General features: G+C 27.5%; 1 protein-coding gene across 1 annotated transcript; it reads left to right on the forward strand.

The window, feature by feature from the left end:
* Positions 1-5,686: 5,686 nt before the first annotated feature.
* LOC107425275 (transcription factor bHLH94) lies at positions 5,687-7,552 on the forward strand. The gene is made up of 3 exons (XM_016035243.4): positions 5,687-6,285; positions 6,710-7,114; positions 7,236-7,552. The coding sequence occupies exons 1-3, from the start codon at positions 5,785-5,787 to the stop codon at positions 7,329-7,331; spliced, it is 1,002 nt and encodes a 333-aa protein (XP_015890729.3). The 5' UTR covers positions 5,687-5,784; the 3' UTR covers positions 7,332-7,552.
* Positions 7,553-13,401: the final 5,849 nt, after the last annotated feature.

Here is a 13,401-nt window from a genome sequence, read left to right on the forward strand (position 1 = left end):
TAAAGACGCAAAAAACTGTGAAGCATCTATTGGAATATGATAAAAGTACAAAAACTCCAAATGGTACGATTGTGAAACAAGAAAATGAAAGAAAAAGAATCAAAAACAACGGTACGTAACCCGGAAACTTAGGCCCGTTGTTTGCGACTGCTTGCTTCTTCATATATTATAACTAATTTCCATTTGCTATAAACTTTGGTTCACATGATCATAATTAACAGTTTTCCATATTATTTTCTTACTGATTTTTCAAATAGGCCAAACAATCTTTATATTTTCAATACGTATTCAGGTGTAGAATCTTATTTTGTTTGTTTCCTTCGGTTCTCAATCCCTTTAAGTTTACAAACAATTATAGTTTTCATAGAACTTCAGTTCCCAATTTCTGGTTGTCTAAAATAAGTTGATTTAAAGAATTGGTTTTAGAATTTAATGGGTGGTGATTTCAAAACCAAAGCAAAAGAGAATAATAATAATAATATAAAAAAGTTAAAAGCGACAAAAAAGTGCTAGCTTGTAGCCTATAATAGGTTAGTACCTACTAGTTTTAGACTTGTTTTTAGTATATTTTATTCATTTTCTTTCTTTCTTTCTTTTTTTCTTTTTATCAGAATGAAATCATTAAATATCACTTCCATGGTGCCTACAAATAAGTTCTTTTCTTTTCTTTTCTTTTTTTTTTCTTTTTTTTTAACTAATAAGTTCTTCTGTTATTAAAAAAAAAAAAAAATTAAAGAAGATAAAGGGATATTTTGTTAACTAACTTTGTTGCCTTTCAATATTTAAGCTGAGTCAATTCCAGAATTCCCCTTTCAGAATTCAAGGCAATTCTCCCTTTCGCTTTCATCCTACAACAACTGGTATCATTGATGAGTATTAAATGTTCTCCCTTTCGCTTTCATCCTACAACAACTGGTATCATTGATGAGTATTAAATGTGTGGAATTTTTTGGAAAGCACTTCCTTCTACCTCATGGAATTGCATGCTTTAATTGAACAAGTAGTGGAAAATGGAATATTATATATAACCGATGTTTATATTCATTTCAACATGTTAATTTGGGGAATAAAACTAATTTTCATAAAGAAAACTGAAAGAGCAAAAAAAAAAAAAAAAAAAAAGATGGGATTTTCTTTGGTGAAAAAAGAAAAGACAGGATTTTTATAGTTAAATAGATATAATAACTTTCTATAGCTTATGTCTATATATATATATATATATAGTTCTGATTAGTTAAAATATTTTAATATTATGGCATTGGATACAATTGAAATCAATTAGAATAAATAAGTTATTTTCATTTCAATTCAATTTTTTATATTAGATTTTAATTTTATAAAATCATATTATCTTTATTGGATAATAATAATAATTATTATATATATATATATATCTAAAAAATAATCAAAAAATTATATGAAAGGAGTACTCATGACGAACGATATATAGTAAATGGAGAAGAGACAAAACCCAACATATTTCTTCCAAATGATCCTTATATATATATATATATATATAGATATATAGATATATCTTAATTAATTAGCTAATCCGATATTTTATGTAACCCCTTTTTTTGTCTTACATCATTGGTCAGAATACCAGCTATATATAAGTCGACTTAACCTATATATTGCTACACACTATACCTTCAATTTAACAAATAAAAATCCGTTTGAAAAGCCTACTTATAAAACACAACTCGATCATAAATGATAAAGTTTTTCATGCCATGAAAAGGAGGGAACTGATATAACCCTACGGAAACTTGACTTTTTGTGGGTTGTGTGTCGTGATTGTGGGGAAATTACATATTTTTCTACTTCCTTTTTGTAGAACTTTTATATGATAGCTATGAACCGCAAAATGCACTTATAACTTGTATTTTTGTAGGTTGTGTGTCGGGTACACGTATAAGTTATTTTCATGATATAAAGTGCAAGATATATATATATATATATATATATATATATATATATTTATACTTTCATGCGCGCATCACAATTCACAACCAAAAGAAAAATGTTTTTATTTTTATATTTTTGACTAAATTTATGCACAAAATGAACTAATAATTAAGACAATAACAGCGTATACAAATGATTGAATGACTACCAATCAAATTAAGCACAATTAATTATTTATGGATAAATAAATTAATTTAAATTCAAATTTACAAGGAACTCAATCGAGGACCATATCACGCTAATATATATATATATATATATATTCTAGCAAAAAGGCACTGGGAGTCAAAGCTTCAGTAATGATTCTAAGGAGAAGTGCCCACTAAGCTCCAATCTATATATAAAGAAAGCAATTGATCTGGCTTCTCTCCAAACTAGCTGAAAAAGAATAAAAAATGCAATATATAATAGAATGTCAACGTGTTCACACCGTAAGCTGGCGTTGGATGTTATCTGCTACATGTCACGGGCCTAATTTTGGTTTCTTATGAATTTTCTAGAATATTTCGGATTTTTCTTGAATCTTCATAAAAAATGTAGAGTTTTCCGGTTAAACCTCAAGGGTTTTATTTCTTTTTCACGGGATGTAACATATAGTACCCTTGATTAGAATGTTGCATAGGAGAATAACTTAAATGGATTAACATATATAGGCAAAACTTGCACTAATTAGACTATTACGTAACAAAAAATTAAGTCCACAATTCCAATTTGGTAGTTTGGAAGCTAGCTTCTTATTAATAGAATCGTATCTCATATACAATGACAACAATTAGATTTTTTTTACATATATACATTTCATGAATATAATAAGTTGGATTTTATTTAATTTAACATAAATGAGTGCCAATAAATATGCCTATTTGATCAATGCTTTCAATTAAAGTAATCAACATGAAAGTTTCGTTTATCTATATGTAGCTAGTTTGTTAGAAACATTAATTTTATAATTAAATTAAAAAGTTAATACTACGTCAAGTTGTATGTGAAGAGGAAAAATAACAAAGAAAACCAAGTTGTTGGCTATACTTCGTTTCCTAGTGAAATAATTAAAAGCAAACCAAGTTGTTGGCTATACTTCGTTTCCTAGTGAAATAATTAAAAGCAAACCAAGTTGTTGGCTATATTTCGTTTCCTAGTGAAATAATTAAAAGCCCTAAGGTCTATGTGATGAAAATTGTAATTTATTATAGTTTTCCCAGAGAATTTTGATCGACAATGTTATTATTTGGCAATATAATTACGTATTTTTATGTTTAATTAAGACTTTAGGATTGTATCTTTCTCTTTTAAAACAATTTTTATTGCGCTTAGAGGTGATAAGCTAGTTGACTATCTTGTCGTTCATATCAATACTGTTATTTGTACCCCCTTGTTTTCGCAATTAAAGTCAATTTCAAAAATTGAAGCAATCAATATAGATATATGCATATGAAATTTTGAACCAATTCACGGACCACCTCGCTGTACTCTCACTGCCAACAATAAACTTTAAAGCATTGCAAATCTATCCAAATCTAATTTAATATTCATAATGATAAAGATTATGATATCGACCGCTCTAGCTAGCTAATTACATGATCTAGTTCGAGACCTACTGAAAATTAATCACTTGCGATCAAGGTTTTTTTTCTCTGAACATGGCTTAGCAAACCCAAAACAATATATACGTATATACATATATATATATATATAGAGAGAGAGAGAGAGAGAGAGGAACATTATATTGCTAAATCCTATAAAATCTTTTTGGAGGCAGCATCTCCAATAACATATTATATATATATATATATATATAGAAAGAGAGAGAGAGAGAGGAACATTATATTAACAAATCCTATAAAATCTTTTTGGAGGCAGCATCTCCAAATAACATATTATATATATATATATATATATATGTATATAATCACTGGTTTACCTTATGGTTCAGTAGAATGGCTTTTATTAATTTTTCACTTTTAAGAGTTAAAGATTTTAAAATGCTTTATTATTTTATATAGGTTAATTTAGTGAAATATTAAAGCATTATTAGACAAAATAAACTTATATAAACCAAAATAATCATTAATGTATTTTTAAATCTTAATTTTCGAAGCAATATAAAAATTAATAAAAAAAATTTTGTGATAAAATTGTTTATGGACTTGATCTGATATTAGTTGTATGTGCATGTATATTAGAGTTTTGAGTTGTTGTAAAGTAAAATGTTAATGTATTACAATTTCAATTAATATGCTAATTTATAGTTTAAAATATTACCTTAATTAATGATTTTAAAATAAAAAATTTACAGCGTGAAGCCTAATTAGTAAATTCTCAAATAGTACACGTATAGCATGAGTATGTATGTATTTATTGAAAAAAAAAATTTTCATTTTCCATATCAAATTTAAATGTACGTACAGAGAAACACACTTTTTGAAGGAAAAATATTAAAACACGTATGTAATATATTGCTGTATTACTCATGAAAAAAATCATTTTAATTTTTTTTTTCTTTTGCAACAACATAAAAAAACGTGTATAAAATTTTTATTTATTTTATTCTTTCAATTATTTACTATTTTTTTTTATTTTTTAATGTATTAAACTATTACTATCTCATTAAACTAATTTTAATATATATTTAATATCCATATTTTTTATTTCTATTTTTTGAATTTATAAGTATTATACACAAACATATCAAATTTATATATTTTTTGACCGAATTTTTTTTTCTATACATTTTAATAAATACAAACAATTTACATACTTCTGTGGTCTCGTAATTAACTCCACAGTTATACTGTAAAGTGGCACCAATCCTACCAATCCTCATCAATTGTTAGTGTCTTATAGTATCCATCATAAAACCAGAACTTCACGCTCCAAATTTTTGATGATTCAATCAACCTTTCTTGGGCGAAAGAGAGGATATCTCGATCGGGTAAGAGAACGGGGAAATACCATATGACCAAATATATCTGACAAGTCGCACTATACGTCAATCCACGATGCATCTTCCTCTCCAGGGTTTCGAAAAGGAACTTTTGGAACACCAATAGGCATTAAATGAAATAAAAATTAATTACTATAGCTCACTTTGATGTGAAAGCGTAACAATGTATTTATTGTCTTAAATTGTATATGTAAATATATGTACATATATATTTTATATTATTTGTAATAAAAAAGCGAGATAAAATACAATAGAGTAGGGATGTAGTTGGAGAGGGTGTAAAATATAAAACAGAAATTAATCATAAAAGAGAGGAAATTAAGACATTAGGAAGCCAGTCAAATAAAAAGAGAGTTAAAATAGTACTGTTTGTTAATGGCAGATAAAAATTGCAGGGAAACAGAGTCCAGACCCCCACTTTATTTTGTGTGGTCACTCCCATGGATTCTCCTTCTCTGCCAGGACATCCTCTGATGACTCATCCTGCATTCTTACTATTCCAATGCCACGTATACACACACTCTCTCTCATCAAATTCCTAGGTCAAACAGTCAATTATGACCCAGAGAGAATTTTAATATGCTTTTCCCATTTTTTCGAAGCAGACAAATTATTTAGAGCCCTCACCATCACCGCTCGTGCTGGATTATTGGCTTTATTAGTCCCACTTCATTTCCTCTCTTAAACTAATAAAACTACGCGTACACTCTTTAATTAATCTTCTATACATACTTATCTCTCTCTCATTTCTATATATATATATATATAAATATAATATATACGTAAAACAGAAGTTTGTGGTTTTTGTTGTCGTTGTTCTTAGACGTGTCTATTGTTCCAAGAGAGATCTGAGAGATAGAAAGAGAGAGAGAATGGCACTAGAAACTGCCATTTTTCCAGCAGATCCTTTCAGCAGCCATGGCTACAAGGATTTTCACACCTCCTTAGGAGGAGTTGGAACTTGGAGCCATGCAGCTGCTGCTGCTGCTGCAGCATATACAGGTGGTCTCGAGAAAGTCGATACGGATCAAGATCTCGATATGATTTGGAACTGCTCGCCTAATTCATCACTACCCTTGCAGAGTTTTAATAATGATCCAGCGGATACCATTTCTTCCTCCGCTGAAAATTTCAGCGGCAGCAATAATAATGGATATGTTGTCGGCGGCACTGTTGTTTCTCCGGTGAAATCTACAGTTACTACTACTATTACCGGCCGGAGAAAGAGACGGCGTACGAGAAGCATCAAGAACAAGGAAGATGTTGAGAATCAGCGGATGACTCACATTGCTGTTGAACGCAATAGGAGGAGACAAATGAATGATTATCTCTCTGTCCTCCGTTCTATGATGCCTTCTTCCTATGTTCAAAGAGTATTCTTCTTCATCTTCAATATTCATAATTTGATATAGCTCCATATATATTTTTTATGCATACAGTTTTGATATAACGAGTTATTTATGAAAAAAAAAAGTAAAAAATAATCATTTATAATAATTAAATTATGTATATTATTAGACAAATTTACGAAATAATTATCTTTCACAGACATTCTTTGTAATATAGTCTCTAAATATGGATTTCTCCAAGTTACTATATACACTCAAGATAATTTTCTCCAGTAAGAGATAGCTGTGTCTTAGTCTCTCACCACTAGACCTCTTACTAGGGAGATCATCATCCATGTTAATTTATAAAACATAAGTCAATAGCTTGGAGATATCCATACCTAATAATTATTAACTTATTATAAATGGTTGGTGTGAGCCTGTTTGTTTTTTGACTTCTGTTTCGTAGGGAGACCAAGCATCAATTATTGGAGGAGCCATTAATTTCGTGAAGGAGCTTGAGCAGCTTCTGCAATTCCTAGAAACCCAGAAGCGAAACCAGCAATCGGATTCCAATTTATCTACCCTCTTCTCCGATTTCTTCACCTTCCCTCAGTATTCAACCTCGACCCAGTTCAACAACTCGTTATCATCAGAACCCAAAACATTGATGGCCGAGAAGCAGTCCACAGCAGCCATTGCAGATGTGGAAGTGACAATGGTGGAAACCCATGCCAGTATCAAAGTGTTAATAAAAAGGCATAAAAAACAGCTCTTTAAAATGGTTGTTGGTTTGCATTCTCTACACCTCCTGATTCTTCACCTCAACATCACAACCGTTGATAATATGGTCCTCTACTCTTTCAGCGTCCAGGTAATTAATTCGTTACTCTGTAGTTTCAATATTTCATACCTGTTAATCTTATTTGTTTCCAGAGAAATCAAAAATCCCATAATAATATTTGGATTTTATATATATGCTTGATCTGAATCAGGTTGAGGATGATTCTCAGCTCACTTCAGTAAACGAGATTTCAGCTTCAGTTTATGAGATGTTGGAGAGGATCCAAGAGGAAGCCGAGTACAGCTGAATAGGCCTAAAAATTTCTCTTGTAAGCAGTGGCAATATATATATATATATATATATACATATATATGTGCTTTGTGCTTCATGTAACTGGACAAATAAATGCTTAGGAAATTAGATTAGGATTTTTTCTTATGGTTTTGCATTTGGGTTAATATTTTAATTTTCTACAATGAAAGTGACATGGGCTTAAAAATCTGAATGAATAGCTTTATACTTTGTTCATTACGAAAGCTGTATATAGAATGTGGAAAAATATAGAATGTAGATAGATTATAATGTACGTCGGAACATATTTTCAACATAAAATGAAAATATATTGTATTAAATTATTTTAATTATTATTGAAAAAATAATATCAATTTAATATTAAAATCTTAATTAAATATACTATAATTTTTAATACTTATGGTTAAATACCTCCAATATAAAACGGAATCTAGATTCTTAAAATCAAAATCGTATATTATATATATATATGCAGCCATAAATATCTAACCTTTTCAATTTTTGTTTGGGTGAATATATAAAATTTCCAATCAATTAATGTGAAATATCAATGCGGGCCAGCTCTTAGCAGAAAAAAGGCCCCAGAAAGTTTTCAGTGCAAACTTTTGATTGCAAAGCTGTGTAGGAAAGAAGGGTAGTTCGCCTGATATGGAAATCATCATGATTTGAGAGGCCATCTCTCATTTGTCCATTCGCTTCTCAATCCTACTCGGTCATATTCTAGGCAGTAGGCGGGCTCATCTCATGCTTTCTTACAATCACTTTCACCTTAAACATTTGTAGTATAGAATGTCAAATTTGCCCTTTTTATAAAGTAAATTTCATTTAGAGTTATTTAGCTTTGTTATAATTATATTTGAATATCATCTTTTTTAAAAATCATTATTAATCTTTTTTTAGTTTATTAAAATATGCCAATTTGTCAATTTTTTTATAATTAAAAGCAATAAAAATGTTAAAAATTAATATTTTATAACTAAATAATACTATAAAAATTTGGATGATATTTAACTGTTAAATTAATTGTTAAAAATTGACATATGAGGTTTAAATGATGACCACTTTCAAAAGCATAGAATCTAAATATAATTATAATAAAACTAAAATGGTTTAAATGAAAATTTTCCCCTTAGAAGTGTTCATGTGTTTTGAAATGTTTTGTTAATGGGATGTGCCAAAAATATTTGACAAGTATATTTTTGGTCTTTGAATGAATATATATAGTTGTGTTTAAAAATATTTTATTCTTATTCAAAAATTCTAGACAATTTTTTGTCTAGATTCTGTATAAGAAAACACTATGTGCTTAAATAATAACCTGATCGATTTATTCAAGAGCTAAGCTGATATAAATTTTTTGGAACACTCTCTCTCTTTATTGATGTGTTCTTTGTGTTTTGTTTACTCTTCTTTCGAGTATCTGTATATTTATTCTCCCAAAAAAAGTTCATTATTTCCAATTAAAAATCCATTTTATATATGTAGATCAAAGTTCAAAAAATGGATATTGGTAAAAATATCGAAAGTTTAAAATATGAAAAATATCTATAAAAATATCAAAAATTATCAAATATCGATAAAAAATTATAAAAAATTTGTGAAAATTGATTTTAAAAAATAAAAAATTTTATTGAAACTTTAGGATTAGCTTATTTGATCAATTAATTATTAAATTGACTAAATAAATTGTAAAAATATTGAATAAATTTTATATTTCTCTTGGTCAAATAATGTATAATAAGCATTAATGGTCATAAATATAATATTATCAATAAAAAATATATATTTGATGAAAATATTTATTAGTTAAGATATATAAAATAATTATTGCAATTGTATTATATTTTATAAAATGTTAACTCAATATCACATAGAACTCCTAAAGAGTTGAAAATTATCGGTCTCTTTCTCATTTTTATTTTAAGTGGTGAAATATAAGGAGTAATTATTAAAAGTTGTATTTCCTTAATAAATTTGCATATAATTATTAATATGCAACCATATGGATCTTATATTAAATGTAATCATTATATGATATTGGTAGACTATATGCAAAATTATTATATTTTGATAGTTGAATTTGAAACAATACCATAAGTTACTATTATAACATTCCATAAATATTCATCCATATTCCATTAATTCATTTAGCTATATTTTTATAGAATATATTTTCTGTACGTATCTACATTTGTATTTTTGTCTATATTTTAATTTATATATACTTTATAATATTTATAAAAATATTAAATTTATTATCGTAAAAAAAATAATGGATAAGTAGAAAGTTAAACATCAATAATGTTTATTAATTTTTTAATAAAAAAATTTTAAAAATAAATTTAATAGAAATTTTTGTAGAAATTTTAGAAATTTTACAAAAATTTTGGAAATTTACATGGAAATTATGGATTTTTTAATAAAATTGTAAAAAGAATTTATATGGATATTTAACGGAAATTTCAATAGAAATTTTATGAAAATATTGAAAATTTTGGTGGAAATTTTATCCGTTTCCACTTGAGATCTAAATTTTTTATCCATCTCACGTAAAAATCAAAATATCGGTGAAATATTGTGGAAATTTTTTATTTTTTAAACCTTAATGTAGATGACTAATATTAGGTTTTGATTCGGCTTACATACATGTCCTTTTATTGGTATTAGAATTTTTAATAAAACGGAAATGGACAAGGAATAAAAATAATATATATATAAATAAAAAATCACTTCAGAACCACGATCAGTTGTGGACGTCTAAAATTCAAATAACTATTGCAATATATAGTTTTTCCAGTCTTTCGAACAATGATTAAAAGAAATTATTAGGATTTAAAGCTAATTTTATCTCTTAAAACTACATTTGGATATAAACTAGAATAATTACAGAGACAATTTTTTATTGTTTTTTTGACGATCATTGCTAAATATGAATATATATGACATGTGTGAAGAAAGGCTCTAATAAGGTTAAACTTGCTTAGTATGGCCATTATCAATGCAATGAAAAGAGTAAAATAAATAATCAAATTGCACGTTAAGCAATTTAACATTACTTATAAAGCTAAAAGCACCATGTTAAACGTACTTATAATTCGTTCTCCCCAATTTATATTAAAAAAAAAAAAGAAGGTAAAATATACTTTAAACTAAAAGGGAAAGAACAGAACTTTCATCAAAATCGTGTTAAATTCAAAATGTATTCTTAATGATTTGTCATTCAACTAAGCTTACGAATATAGACAAACAAAACTATATATGAAAGATAAAACGACAGCTATAAGCCACCTATGTACAGAGGCAAATACTATTACCTATATGTATGTATATATATATATATATATGAAAATTTTCATTTAGATCTATTCAGTTTTGCTTTAAAAATAATTAAATTTAAAAACAATTAAATTTGTGCATTTAAAATATTATATTCAAAATTTATCTGTTAAATTTTTCGATTTAAATTTTATAATTACATTATAAATATAAGTATGATAAAATTAAAAAATATCCAAGCTGTAGCCATTCCCGAAGGCTGCCATCAACAGCCTTAGAAGATCGAAAGCTTTCTGACTTTCTTTTTTTTGCTGAAAGAAAGCTTTCTGACTTTCAGTCAAAGAAATTGAATGCATAAGAATCTTTCTGTACGTTTTAATAATTTCTAAATTGAAAATAATAATAATAATAATATTGCCAGGCGAAACCAAATTTCTAAATACCAATAATACATAAAGTACACCGTTCTTCAGGACTCAACAAATTATGTACAATGATGTTGTGGCAACAAAATAAATAAACGAATTAATGTTATATATAATGATTGCCCGTTACACTACTTCCTGACCCAAATTCTTTTTACAGCCCAAGTTACAAAATGGCAGGAAAGACCAACAAATAGAAAATAAAAAACAGGTGTGATGATTTGATTTTGACATGCGAAATAACAATGATAATATTTTCTTATACATAATTTTAGCCAGATTGGCAATCTCTATAAAGTGCTCACCCACAAATGTTAATTCAATTGGTATGGAGAGGCCCTCCCATCTTTCTCAACCCACAAAGCTTATTTCAGTTGGTACGGATATGTACTCCATTTCCTCGTCAAGAAGGCTTCAATTTTTGTGGGGAGCACCGACGATGTGGTGGAGTCGGAATTGTACACTAATTGAGGTGGATATGAACTAGTCCGGTCCTGACTTTTTTTTTTTTTTTTTTTTTTAAATCTGTAAAATAGCTCTTTTTATATTAGAAGTGGAGGGTTCAAATTTAAATCATTTTAAAAAAAAAAAAATTTACCATGGGACTGTTCCATACTCTAAAAATAGCTCTTTAATTACATTTTTATTAAGTTAACCTCGGTTGGGCAAATAGAAATGCAAAAATGATTTTATTTTGCTTATTAAAAAAAAAAAAAAAAGCGACTTCACTAGAGTTTTTATGAGTGGCCGTGAATGTAATGGGCCCAGTTCAGTCAAAGGACAAACAGCATGTCGGGTCCATCCCAAATTCAGTTGTCCAAACAGGTAGTTGGGCCTGAGCCTCATCCATATTCTCTTCTTCTTGTTTTTTTTTTTTTTTTTTTTTTTTTTCATGTATATATGTGGACAGCTATATATATATATATATATATGTATGTATGTATTGTTAAATTACCCCTGAAAACATTTGTGGCTATAAATTGTTCTGCATGCAAAAAGTTCAATCTTAAGATTTTAGTTAAAAATAATAATAATAATAATAATAATAGAATTAAATATTTTAATTAAAATTTATATGATTTACATATAAATTAATAATGATCACCATTAATAATCATAAATAATAAAATTCTTTACATTATTGCCAAAAATCCTTGCAAATAAAAAAAGAGAAAAAAGAAAAGAAAAGGAAATTACATATGTAGATTGTATATAGACAGCTTTTATAGTAGAATCTTATGGTCTCTTAGTCCAAAAAAATAAGGACAACTGCCACTGAAGCAATGTCTATCTAGTGCACACATATGTCCGAATAATTTTTGTCATTTCATGTTTGGCAACTTTGTATATTTAGTCTTTTCAGATTGGATTGAACAATCAATTATTATATACTTGTACAAGTTTAAAAGTATATTAAATTTAATTAGAGAATATAGTTCTTATATTTAATTATGAGAGACAACGATGTCGACGACCATTGGTAGTAAGGCTGTCGTCAGCTAAGAAGTGGGTAATGGAGAGGTTTTTGAATGTTGGACAGAGAGTGTTCATTCATCACCAAATGTGATATTATAAATAACTAGGGAGAATCAGATTACCACCAAGTAATATATAATATCATGTAGTCCAAATTTTTGCAATATATATGCGTAAATATTGTTTATAAAATTACATAGTACTACTTTGTTAATTGATTTACTAGGCCCGGATGTTGAAGGCCTTTGAAACAGGTAGTATGTTTATGCTACGTATGCAACAGAAAACTTATAATATAAGTTTGGGTAACCATGAAGGTGCATACTATAAGTTTGGAAAAGAATATTATGCTTTTCACAAACAAAATGAAGACATTTATGTGTTGTACTAAAGACTATTATTCCCTTCCGGGGAATTTATTATTATTATTATTATTTTTTTGTTTTGGTGGTGTGTGAATATAAGAGAATCATTTTTTTGTTTTGGTGGTGTGTGAATATAAGAGAATCATTTTTAAAACAGATGGAAACAAAGAACAAATTAAGGCAGAGCTTTTTTTGGAATCAAAAACTCTATTGTTAAAAAATAAAGATGTTTGGGAAAAATCAACAAGCAATTATTGATAAAAAAAAAAAAAAAGCTTTTTTAAGCTATTTTAGATAAGTTCAAATTTTGTGCTTCTCTACAAAAGCTCTTCTTTTTAGCTTATATGGAAACTCAACAAGCATTTATTGTAACTTTTTTAGCTTATATGGAAACTCAATTGAACATTTAATGTAGTCTTTTTATTTACAACCAAATATTTATTAATTTTTTAATAAAAATTCTTTTTCAAAAAAATTTATTATATAAAATTCAACATACTAAAATTATATTCCATCAGTTATA

This window comes from Ziziphus jujuba, chromosome 7, assembly GCF_031755915.1.
Source record: "Ziziphus jujuba cultivar Dongzao chromosome 7, ASM3175591v1".
Taxonomy (NCBI): Eukaryota; Viridiplantae; Streptophyta; class Magnoliopsida; order Rosales; family Rhamnaceae; genus Ziziphus; species Ziziphus jujuba.

Excerpts from the sequence above, each read along its gene's own strand:
- LOC107425275 (XM_016035243.4), top strand. The coding sequence starts at position 5,785 with ATGGCACTAGAAACTGCCATTTTTCCAGCAGATCCTTTCAGCAGCCAT. Across the intron at positions 6,286-6,709 it reads CTTCTTCCTATGTTCAAAGA|GGAGACCAAGCATCAATTAT; the intron begins GTATTCTTCTTC and ends TCTGTTTCGTAG. Across the intron at positions 7,115-7,235 it reads TCTACTCTTTCAGCGTCCAG|GTTGAGGATGATTCTCAGCT; the intron begins GTAATTAATTCG and ends GATCTGAATCAG.